Below are 12,330 nucleotides of genomic sequence, written 5' to 3'. Positions count from 1 at the left end.
ACAACCCCTTTAATATTTAATTTTGAAATCTTATTCGTGTCTAGTAAAATCCTTACCAGGTCATTAAAGAGAGTATTCTAGTAGGGGATGGCCTGAAGGGTACGTAGACCTGGTTTCTGAGGCAAGAGGGTAAAAGTAGACAGATGGTTTCTCTCAGCTCAGAGAAGAGCCAGCAGGTCTGAGGACTGCTGCATGTCATACTGCTGCATGATTACACCTGCAATACACTCGAAGGCCTCCCGTCTACCAAAGGTCTCTTTTCAGAAGGTAGAAAAGGAAAAAGAGTAGTTTCAAAAATAATTTAAAACACTTCATATTCTGCTTCTAAAATCTAATTTTTTGGGTTTATCCTCCTAATCTGTCAACATGACTTGGAATACGGATTCTGGCTTTCAGGAAATCCCTCCCCAGTAAGGCAACTGTAGTTGTTGTTGTTGTTGTTGTTTTTTAAAGATTTTATGTACTTATCCATGAGAGACAGGCAGATATATCGGCAGAGGGAGAGGCAGGCTCCACGTAGGGAGCCCGATGTGGGACTCTATCCCAGGACCCCAGGATCATGACCTGAGCCAAAGGCAGTCATTCAACCACTGAATCACCCAGGTGCCGCAGGCAACTGTGCTTTGGCTGGTGTTTTCCAAGGGCTGACCTTAGCCTACTCAGGTGGTGTCAGTTCCTTGATTCTTTGTATCACTAGAGACCTACCTGATGGCTTCTCTTCTATTCCCATTTCTTCAGACATATCATGATAATCTCCCAGAAATGCTTTCTGCCATCCACGTAGGCAATGGGAACCAGTTTGATAATCTCATCAAGAACAGAACTGGCTCCATCTAGACCAAGAGGGTTTTGCATAACACCACGCTGACCAGATGCTATTTTACGTTGAGGATTCACAAATTGTCCACTTCATTTTTGTAATAAATATACTGGTGACAGTTGCCAGATTATCTGTCTGTAATTCCCTAAATCTACATTTTTCTTTTGAAAGACTGAGAAACTGGCCCATGTTCTAGCTTGTTTATTTCTTTTCTCTCAGCTTTTTGTGATTTCCTAGAATGTGAAGGACAGAGTTTGGGGATGATGTGCGTATGTACTTTCTATGCTTGCTAAGTAATCAGGCCGTGCATGTGCACACAGAAAGAGGCCATCGCTCATCTGATGTGCCTCAAATTCCCTGCTTGGGAAGTCTCCTCTGCATTGTTTGTTTGCTTAAGTATCATTTTGCCTCTGCAGAGATGGTACCCATAGCAGGAATGCTGGCTGGCAGGACTTGGGACGGAAGAAGAAAAGAAGATGGAAAGAAGACTAGGAATTTCCCGGACACTGGGCACAAGGGGAGATTCCCAAGGCTCCTGGCTCAAAATGAAGCCAAGTGAGGACAAGCCAGACTTGGTTTGCACGGAAAGCACGGGCCACTTACTCTTTCAGCTGCTTGGTTAGCTTCACCACCTGAGAGGCCAGCGACATGCAGGTCTCCACCACCACCAGGTACCGGGAGCACAGCGTGTGCCCATGACGCTCGGCGCTCTGGGAGGGCTTTTCCCCAGCATGGTTTTGCATGGTGACATTTGCTCCATATTCAACCAGTGTCTATTAGAAAATGCAGAGACATGTGATTGTGACAAAACCTCCCCTGCCACATTATTTTCCCCCATGCAACATTTTTTACTGACTGTAAGAGAAAGGTGAATGGAGCTTTTCCTATTAACCCAACACCAGTTATCAGAGCCCATAGCAGGGTAGGGAAGGGGGTGAAGGGTATCATTCTGTACAAGAAGCCTCTGGTGAGCTTGCAGGGGTTGATATCAGACACCTCCCTTGGAGCCTACAAACTGGCAACAGAACCAGTCCTACCACTACCAATCCCACCCAGCCTTGGGATCTGTGAGGGGCAGAGCCTGCTGCTGTCTTGAGGGGTCTGTCCCCTGAGGAGGCAGTGGCTGGGGTGAGCTGCTTTGTCCCTTTCAGTGGGCAGGTCCATTAAGTTGGGGATGCCTGTAAGGAGAGAGTGGAATTTTGTTTACCTGTTCCCATTTGCTTGGGGAGCATATGTGATCTGTTGCTGAGCCTACCCCATCAAAAATAAAAGAACTGGAGAGATGACCAGCAGAGGTTGTGAAGCAGCTCACACTCCCTCCATGCAGCTGGCAAGAATATGACCCATGGATTGAGCAGACATTGTGCACGGGGGCTTGGGGTAAGCTTGTTATCACCCCACTACAGGAGAGGTCTCCAGCAGCAAGAGCAGTGAGTTGACACAGGCAGAGGGAAGTGTATGGGATGAGGAGGATGTGAAGCTGGGGTCAGGTATCTGTGGGGAGGCTCCAGAGAGCCCTCTGAAGACCTCATCCAACATGCCCAGCAGAGGGTCAGCATCTGAAGGCTGCCAGGGAGGACATGAATGGCCCACCACAGTGCGCCAAAGAAGCAACAATGATTTTCGGGGAGCATGCCATGACCCCTGCCAGTTACGCAAAGAGACAGTTAACTTTTCTCTCCTACCTCCTGGTCTCCAACACTGAGCCCAGCAGAGAGAGGGGAACAGGAGCTAATGTGATGTGTACAAAGTGAAGCATGCCTCTGTCCTCGTACTGTCTCCCTTGAAGCCTGAGTCTTATTCAGGTTGGAGAGCAGAATACTTTGAATCAGAAGTGACACCAAGACTTATGGAATCTGGCCAAGGCATCAGTTAGGAAAGAAGAGAGACTTGATGGACCGTGGCTGACATCATTAATTTAAAAAAAAAATCAAAATTCTTTTTTAGTTCTACTGGTGACATGAGATGCCACATGAGATCACGAGGAGCATCATCTTCTGGTTTATGACCAGCACCATGAAAGACCGATCTACCACGAAGCCACTGCCATGGACCTGACAGCGGTGGCGCAGCCCACCCAGAGCATCCCTGTCAGCACTCACTGCTCCCACTCCCTTGACTCTGGCCTCTGCCAGTTCCCTCCCTGAGCTTCCTATACTCAGTTTCTGCCTCCCCTCAAAGGGGCTCACCCTCTGTTCTACCCTTGGTCTGTGTCTTTTTTTTAATCTCACACCCAGTGGATAGACCCGCTTCCAAGATTATCCAAGTTTCCACAGCCACAGTGTCTAGTGCCAAAAATATCATTTGTGTGAAGTGGAAAGATGAATGGTCCGCAAGCACAGACAGCCTCTCTTCACATAGAAAAGAAAAATAAGCAAAATCTTAAACAGAATTAGTGCTATCAGCTGGTTTTCTTTGGCTTTCAGCCACTTATTAGCAGATAAAAAAAAAAGTTCAAGACTATGACATAGTAGGGTGTTCTGTGAAACGGACAAAATTGAAGTTTTCAGTTATATTCAATTATTTTTCCACCACAAAAAGTCACGACATCCCTATCATCTTCTGTAGATACTGGTAATCATTTAAAAACATTTCTTTCTTTCTCTGCTCTCTTTTCTCATCCCTGCTTCTACAGAGTGATGCCTTCAAGGAGAAGAGGCACATGTTGCCGACCTTAATGGAGAAACTTCCAGAGCCCTGGAATATTTCCCATCAACTTTGTTCTCCAAAGGGCAGATGCTCTAGATACCTCTTGCCTTTTGCTTTTATTACTCCCTTGCCTTTCCCAGTGACAGCATTTCCAGATCTTCCCCTGTCATTTCCAGGGTCCCCACTTTCCCAAGCAACTCGTTCTCTGCCCGGGTTTCTCTTTTGGATACAGTCTACCCACATACAGCAGGAAGCCAAGAAGTTCCTGTTGAGTCAGCACACTGAGTTGCAATAAAAGAAACCACACATAATAAGGCAAAGAAGGATGCTGCCTTCTTAGAGGTGCTACGTACACACAGCTTATCTAGGACCATGTGAGCTCAGTGAGGTCAAGTGTCTTCTTTCAGCATGGCCCTCAGCAGTATGTGTCAGTCAGGAAACGGCTTTCCTACATCTTGGGCAGGTGTGGGACACATCCAAAGATGCTGGGTCAATTTCCATGATAAGAATGATGAGATTGGTCTGAGGCTGGTAATGATGCATTATATGATTCATAAATTAAATTCCAGGCTGAATCTAAATAAATTTCATTTCAATGTAAAGCCTTTCCCTCCTTCACAAGGTCATCCCTTGCTCCTCCTCCTTCTCGTTGGTCCCCTTCTCTCTGCTTTGTCACTGAGGGCCTTAGCATTTTTTTTAAGTCAAGGGATTTATCTGGTTTATTTATTTATTTTATTATTTTATTTTTTTATTTTTGGATCTATCTGGTTTTTACATTCACACATGCCTCAACCTTCTGAGGACCCTCACTGGGCTTTCAGCCATGTGTTACTATGACGGCGGCACTAGGTTTGGCTCAGCCTCGTACACCAAAACATTCGGCAGAGAGGTGCGGTTCTGACTTGTCTTCTTGTGGCAACTCCACATGCTCTAAGCAATCCTCCTGTATACTCTCTCAGGTGGCTGGGGGCACAGGGAGGAACCTCCCCACCTCTTCTGTGGCTCTGCTCCTCAATCTTACACTCTTACACACCCAGACCATGGTAACATGTGTGAGGCAGGTAGGACTACAAGGATGAAGCCACCTGAGGCTATTGGGTGGAGAGGCTGCCAAACTACCTAGCCTGCCTGAGGGGTGAGGGGAACCATAATGGTATATCTGAGGCCTCCCTGTAATCAGTTCTGGGGCTTTCTGAAGGCATTTGAAAAGCTCCACCCTGCCCCAGAGAAAGGGGGAACCACAGCCCTCCTTCTCCAGTCCCTTTTGACATCCTGCAACACTCAAGGAGAAACCTGTAGGACTCTTTATGCCAACATTTCTGTGGATTTCTGGATATACGAATATATCAACTTAATTCCTTATTATCTACTATAGCAGAAAAAGCTGACTTAATCTACACATTTCTTCCAGCAAACAAAATTTCCATTTTTTGTTTCATTACTTGATGAACTCATTTGTCTCCTCAAAGCAGCAGAGTCTGTGTACCTGTATGCACCCGAGGTAGCCATGCTGGGAGGCTACATGGACCGCGCTGTTGCCATCTTGGTCCACTTCATCCAATGAGATGCCCTGTTCTTGCATAAACTGAAGAAGCCAAAGAAGAATTTTTTCCTATAAACACAAAGACAGTTGCTATTAATGGAATATCATGAATATCATGTAGCAAGTCTGAAAAAAAGACAAAGGAAAACAAAACTTTTTTTTGTTTTCATACACCTAGGTTTATCATATCAGCAGAACATACCCTTCATTCTGAACTGAAAATCCAAGCATCCCTCTGGCTCAAGTCCATGAAAGAGGAACGCTCAGAGAAGTTGAAGAGTGGAAAATTATGTCAAAAATGCTCTTGTTTTACTTACTTACTCAAGAGATGCAAAATTGATTTACAGAAAGTTTTGAGTACTTCCTCCAAGTCACACAGCTAGACAGATCAAAAGTGGGGACCAGGATCTGAGTCTTTCCATGCTAAGGCAATGTTTTTGCTACTTTGTTATGCTGTCTTTAGGGTTCCAGAATATTACATTAGGAGAACCAGCTTCTCCTCTGAAGCTGATAATGTTTCAACCACGCCTTCATGATCCCAGACCTCCTGCAATCAACAGACTGACAAGGAGAAACAAAAGCTTAAGTTGTTAAGCATAAGATAACCTCACTGAAAGAAAACCAGGACGCTCTTGATTTTTCTGACCAAATGTTAGTGAAATTTCAAAAGGAAAGGTTTCCCTTATTCCCTGTTAAGTGGAGAGCACTCAATGCTCTGAATACAACCTTTCAAGAGCAAGGACACAGTGCGCTCAGCATGTTGTCAAAATCCGTTTGCATTTTGCCCACTGAGTATTTTGTGGTATTTTCATGTTATGTTTGGCCTCAGGAGAAAGCAGGGGGATGGGATTTCACTGTTTTAAAATAGAAGAATTAAATATAATGTTAAAAAAATATAAGAGTGGTAAAAACAACAGCATGAAGTTTAGTGAGTGGAATTTGACATTTAAAAAAATGATCATGTGTTTGAAATAGCCTTGAACCTCTCCTTAGCCTTTGAAAGGGTTTTTTTTTTTCTATTTTTCTTTTTTTTTTTTTCCCTCTTTTTCCAGTTCCTTGCTCAGACTGGTCATGAACTTTTATACTTTTCTGTATTAAATTTACCTTCACCTTCTGAACATGCCAACTAATCTGCTAAAGGAATGTTGGATAAAAATAGCCAACTCTAATGCTTCAGCCCTCGTTGGGGAGGTGCAGGGCACTGTTTATGAAGGCACTGGCAACATCAGGGACAGGACAAACATCTGCACCTTACTCCTCTTTTCATGTGAGTGAGCAAGGAGTAAGACCCCTAAAAAACAAGAAGGGAAACATGTAATCAATACCTATAACCTACCAAGAAGGCACCCAGGAAAAGCAGATGGAGTGTCAGCTGCAAAAGCAGACAGACGCTGTACAACATGAAACCCTCAACATCTGTAGAGAATGAGGTGGAGCAGAGCCTGGAGACCAGGGCTGGGAGCTACAATCTGGACAAGGGTATGCAGATATGTTTGTCCTTTTCTTCAGAGGCAAACTGAAGAAAGTTGGGGCTGATATTTGGACCAGCATGGGTGATGTTTCATCTGTACAGGGCGGAACAACTTCCTTTACTTTTTCTAATTAGGAAGAGAAAAAACAGTATGACTTTGATTTGGAGTCAGATGATTCTACTGTGTGATCTTAACTCCTTAAAAGATCTGGGTGACTGGACATACTGCGGGATGAGAAAACACAACCAACTGGTTTGAAGCCAATGGTGAAGATCTGGAAACATCAAGAGGGCAGGTTGCCATGACTCGATGGGTAAAAAGGACAGTACTGCCACCTCAGTGGGTTGTTCTGAAGCGTGTGGTCACTTGGCTTGCTCTATAGTATTAAGTCATGGAATCTTAAAATTGCAGAGTGGGAGAGACTTCAGGGAATTATCCAATTCAAACACCCTTGTTTGACAAATCCAAAAGCCAAAGAAGACAAGTATATATTCTCTGATGTTCTAGCAGCCCCTTTCTTCAGCAAGTCAAGTTCAGAGGATTGCAAGATCCTTTGAAATATTCTATATATACCTTCTTGTCAGGCATATTTTCACATTTTTCAGATTCAATTAATATTAGAGTGGATAAGTCTGTTCCACCTCTACAGAAGATGCCCTTTGCCATCATTCAGTGTTTTGACTTTTAATAACAGGGTTGTCAGAAGCAGAATACTGCATTTCAAAAGAGTAGGAATTTTTCCCTTGTAGAAACATGGAGAAGAATCTAGAGACCTGGACTTTGCAGTGGCTTGAAAATCTGGTCAAACAGGCCAAGGTTTGTATGAGGCAAGAGCTGCGTTGGCTCCCAATGGTCTTCCAAGTCAATTCGTATTGTTCAAGAACCTGCCTTCTTTTCTTCTGATGGCATGAAAAACTCTTCCTTATAATTAGAGATCTTACCCAATTCAATATGCTAGATTTATATAAAGGAAGAACCATTATTCTATTGTTCAGAACAAGGAAGGTCTTTGCCCAGCACCCCAAATTCAGTTTTGTGTTCTGAAGTTGGCAATGTATTTTTTATTATTTTTTATTTTTTAAAAAGACTTTATTTATTTATTCATGAGAGAGACAGAGGAGAGACACAGGCAGAGGGAGAAGCAGGCTCCATACAAGGAGCCTGACGTGGGACTCGATCCTGGGTCTCCAGGATCAGGCCCTGGGCCGAAGGCGGCGCTAAACCTCTGAGCCACCCAGGCTGCCCCGGCAATGTACTTTAATAAGAAGCGACATAATCCATCTGTTCACTGATAAACTTCATGGAAACAAAAACTCTTGAATTCTCGGGTTCTGGTAAAAGCACATTTAGCATCCGCTCTCAGAGAAATGTTGCTTTCTGCTCTGATTCTGGAGAACATGCCAGCAGAAATCGATGGTCTTATAAATCAAACAGCGGCTTATTGGAGAAATAGCCAATAAAGAGAATAAATACAACTATCTTCTCCAACTAAGAAGGGTCTTTATGAATGCGTATGTGTATTAAATATATATGCAGTGAGTCTACCTTCTTTCTTAGACATTCAGTGCTCTCTTCCTGTGCGTGCATGCGCATGTGCGTGCGTGTATGTGTGCGTCAGGGAGATGTTCAAAGAAGAATGTAATTTCTTTTTTTTTTTTTTGTATTTTATTGATTTATTTTAGATAGTGTGAGAGAGAGCTGGGGGTGGGGGCGGCTGCAGAGGGAGATGGAGAAGACTCCCTGCTGAGCAGAGAACTTGATGTGGGGCTCCATCCCAGGACCCTGGGATCATGACCTGAGCAAAAGGCAGACTCTTGACTGACTGAGTCACTCAGGTGCTCCAAGAATGTAATTTCTGATTTTTATTTTTTTCATAAGTACTGCTTTCAGAGATCATCCAATGCAGTCATACGGATGGAGAGGCTGTTCTGTGTTATTTCTGTTTTACAGAATGCCTCTCCAACTTAACATTCTACCCATTTACTCACACACTCATTGATACATTCAGTTTTCATCTCTTGACTAAAAACTTCCTTCATGTCCTGGTTTCCTCTTCTGGGGATTTTCTGCTCTTTCAGTGACCTGTTTATTGGTGTATTTTCTGTGTTCTTAACAGCAATGCAATTAGTTTAATGAGGCAATTAAAACATGTAATTTACAAGATTTTCTGGACAAAGTCTAATAAAAACTGTAATTGAAAAGGGTGCCACAGGTTTATTACTAGCATCAATATAGTCTCTACAGTTTTCGTTATAACTAAGTCCTAAAGGAGGCAGCTTTTTCTGCAATCGTATATCATCAAATCTAATATGCTATCAATTCTAGGATTCAGTCTGGTTTTTGAGATGTTGAAGTATAAAAAAGTGACAAGCCATAATTTCATGATGTCATTTATGATAAGATAAATGGAGAATCCAGAGATAATAAAATGTGAGAAAAAAAGAATATATCCAAGGATTTCTTAAATAGGTTAAGGTCTAAATAATTCTTTTTGCCAAGTTTCCCTTATGCTTTACTTATGGTAAAATACATAAACTGAACAATATTGATATCAATAAAAATAGGAAATTGGAAGACATCCAATAATCCTAAGAACCAACATTTATGTCTGCTCTGTGCCAGCAATGGGCAGCGCTTCATGTAGCTTTTTTCTACTTAGTCTTCAGAGCTGCCTGGTGAAGCAGGTTCTTTTATCTCCACGTTAGAGATGAAGAAACTGACATCCAGAGAGATAGTTCCTTTTTTAAAAAAAATAAATGTCTCCAAGGCCACCAAACTAGTAAGTGGTAGAGCTACGATTTAAACCCAGATACAGAGTCAGTGTTCTTCAGGTCTCTGCTTTCTCTCTACTGAATATGAACATCCACAACCACTCACTGATCCATGACCCCTGATTCTGTAATGGACATGCTTATTTGGCACCCCCTTGGGTCACAGAAAGCACAGTTAACAGCCCATCATCCTGTGGGTTCACGGAGCTCTGTGTCACCGAGGCTGTTTCAGAGATCTGGCCTTGGAGAGCAGATAGATGCTCATGCTAATCAAAGACTTTTCTATTTTGCTTTCATCTGCAATTACAGCACTGTCCACATGGTTTCCTGATTTCTACCCCAGGATGGTGAAAGAAAGAAGTCAAGAGAATAGCTTGCCTTTTTGATTGCAGAGGAACAGTAACATGTAGCCTGTTGAAGAATCCCTCTTGCCAGCATGCCTATCACTGTTTGTGACCATTCATAGGAACTGCTGAGCCTTTTCTTTTTCCAAAAAGTACCTGCCCACCCACCCATGTTAGGGCCAACATTTTAAATGGGGAACACACGCAGCGCAGGCAAAGGTGCCCTTGGTATATGCCAAATGCTATGATGGACCTTGTTTCTGTAGCAGGATCTCCTTACCAAAAGTCATAGGAAAGACTCAGGACTGAAACAATCACAAGATTTGATGCTTGAAGGTAACACAGAGTCCACTGAGCCAATAATGTCCAGGGCAGAATGGGCTGGAATCCCCACGCAGTGAAGGGCAACAGCTTTGCTGGGGGCAGGCATGAGCATGCTGGAACCTCCATGGTGAAAGAACCCAGCCCCAGTTTCACAGCTGGTGGCTCTGTCTTGAGACCATTCTGGCTCACTTGTTTCGCCAGCAACATCTCTCTCCTGGGACAGCAAAGCAGGCTGACTGGAGGCCATTCCTGCTTTATCTTTGAGTTTCTTCCACAGCTTTTGCCTTGGCGCTCCCCATGGCTGCCTCTGCTCTGGACAATCAGGCCATGAAATAATTGCATCCTCTGAGATTTCATGTGTCAGGATGAGGAAAATCGATTAAATCACCCAAAGATCTATCACTCCAGGAGACCACTAAAAACTGCTGGCTGCCCTGTGGTACTGGAGTTTTTAAGGTCATTTTTACAAGAAAAAGGACACAAATTGGGAGTCAGAGAGAGCCCGGTCTTTCAGAATCTATATGAGGGGCAGAGGGCAACTGAAAATAAACCAGGAGAGGAATTTTGCTCTGCACTATCCTTTCCAGAGGTATTTACTCAAGAAACAAGACCAGAACACGCTCAAGTGCCTGCCTGATATCGAAAAACTTGCATGTGCTGAATCCATTAGAAAACTTTTTGGTAATAGTCTTCCTTGTGAAAATATTAGCCTTGTCCTGGTTCCAAGTTCAGCATCTCCACAGGTTATCTGTTACATAAGTGCCTGTGGGAAGGACACAGAATGGCTGGACAGAAGAGAATTCACAGCTCTAAAGGGCTTCTAGGCTTTCCACATGGATAGGAATGCTCTCCTAAGGGCACTGGTGGGCTGGCCTTGCTCCACACTGGACTCAAGGTCATTAACAATGCTTATCAGCTTGAAATAACCACCTGGATGCTGACACTAGCATGAGGCAAATGTCTGACATGGCTCTTCAATTAGGTCACCCATTTCTGTATTTTCCTCGAGTCTGGTCAAGTAGGCCATGCCATCACCCACCAGTCCCAGAAAGGGCACCTGCTCTTGGTTCTGTCCCAGTAGGTTCACAATTATGAGAAACCCACTGCGAGAGCTGAACGGAGAAAGTGGCATGCATTAAGCAGCATTTCCCAAGACAAAGAATGCTGGGAGCCCAATTATTTACTTAGAGTCTCAGCACGGTGATGCAATCCTTTCCTCCTTTTCTTTGGCAAGCCCTACCAAAAGTGCAGGTAGTCTTTCCACTGGTATCTGAAATTCTTTGTGAGGCTTTAGAAGAGCGAAATGAAATCGGAGATATGAAACATTTATGCAGGCAGTCTGGGAATAAATAACATTCCATTTTAGACCAAAAATGATTTATGAAGATCATCAGTGATGACATTCTTCTGGTCACTTGAAAATTCTATTCTCCCCTTTGCCAGTATAAACAACAAAAAAGGGCATCCTTAGCAAATGCTCATTAACTATTATGGTTGTTGGTAGAATTCCGTGGCTGGGGCTTGCAAGGACACTACACAGAGAGAATGGAGTGATTATTTCAAAGATATGGCTTTGAAAAAAAAATTTTTTTTTTCCAGATCAGCCTAACTTTGACAGATTTTAAATGTTCCTCCTGCTTCTTTCTTCATCTCATAAATTTAGTGCCAGGTACTCCCTTTTTTGATGAGCTGTGTATCACAGTGTGTTGTTAGCTAACATTGTGAAAAAGTCTTCCTCAACTAGATCAATGCCGCTGTAAACAGGCTAAACAAATTATCTACGTCAGCGATACAAAACAGGATCTGGTTTTCTAGTCACAGGGTCTCAGCTGAGATGCAATCTCTGCTTCCTAGGCATGTGCAAGTTACTTAAATTTCTTTCTTCACTCTCATCTACAGAATGGCTAAGAACAATAGATCCAACAGCATTGTTTTAAGGAACAAGTCAGATAATGTTTGCAAAACCCAATGGCCTGGTGCCTGGCACATACTGGAAACATTACATATTAATATGTATGTATATAACTGAAGTCACCATGGCACCAAATAGCTAGCACCTAATGTGGACTCCCACTAGAGAAAGACTGTAGTGATATTCTCCAAGGGTATTTTTTGAACTTGAGATTGTCATGCTCGAAAAAGCATAATCTCTTGTTGACAATACCACAATTTACTGCCATTGGGAAAGTTTATGAAGCCAAAGGGGATATGGTTATATGCACGAGAAGCAATTTTCTTTGCCACAAACAAATATGATTAAATCTATTTTAATACAGTGCTGACTTTATTTATTTTTTTAAGACTGAGATTGGCATTTTGTGGTTCCAATTTAAAATACATATATAATTTATACTTACCCTTCTCAAAGGGAGTTACTGGTTATTTTATTTTACTCCATACCCTGGAC

The 12,330-nt window shown here is 42.9% G+C and overlaps 1 protein-coding gene across 3 annotated transcripts in view; it reads right to left on the bottom strand.

Annotated features, from left to right (window-relative positions):
• LOC112650533 (synuclein alpha interacting protein) overlaps window positions 1-12,330 on the bottom strand; it is a 74,364-nt gene that overhangs the window by 18,380 nt on the left and 43,654 nt on the right. For all 3 annotated transcript variants that reach the window (XM_035696860.2, XM_035696862.2, XM_049115996.1), the window contains 2 exons: window positions 4,956-5,081; window positions 1,424-1,593 (listed from right to left, as the gene is read on the bottom strand). In XM_035696860.2, coding sequence (XP_035552753.1) covers window positions 1,424-1,593; window positions 4,956-5,081 — 296 coding nt within the window. The remainder of the gene's footprint in view (window positions 1-1,423; window positions 1,594-4,955; window positions 5,082-12,330) is intronic.

This window comes from Canis lupus, chromosome 11 (genome assembly GCF_003254725.2).
Source record: "Canis lupus dingo isolate Sandy chromosome 11, ASM325472v2, whole genome shotgun sequence".
In the NCBI taxonomy this organism is placed as follows: Eukaryota; Metazoa; Chordata; class Mammalia; order Carnivora; family Canidae; genus Canis; species Canis lupus.
This window is presented reverse-complemented; position numbering and strand designations above follow the sequence as displayed.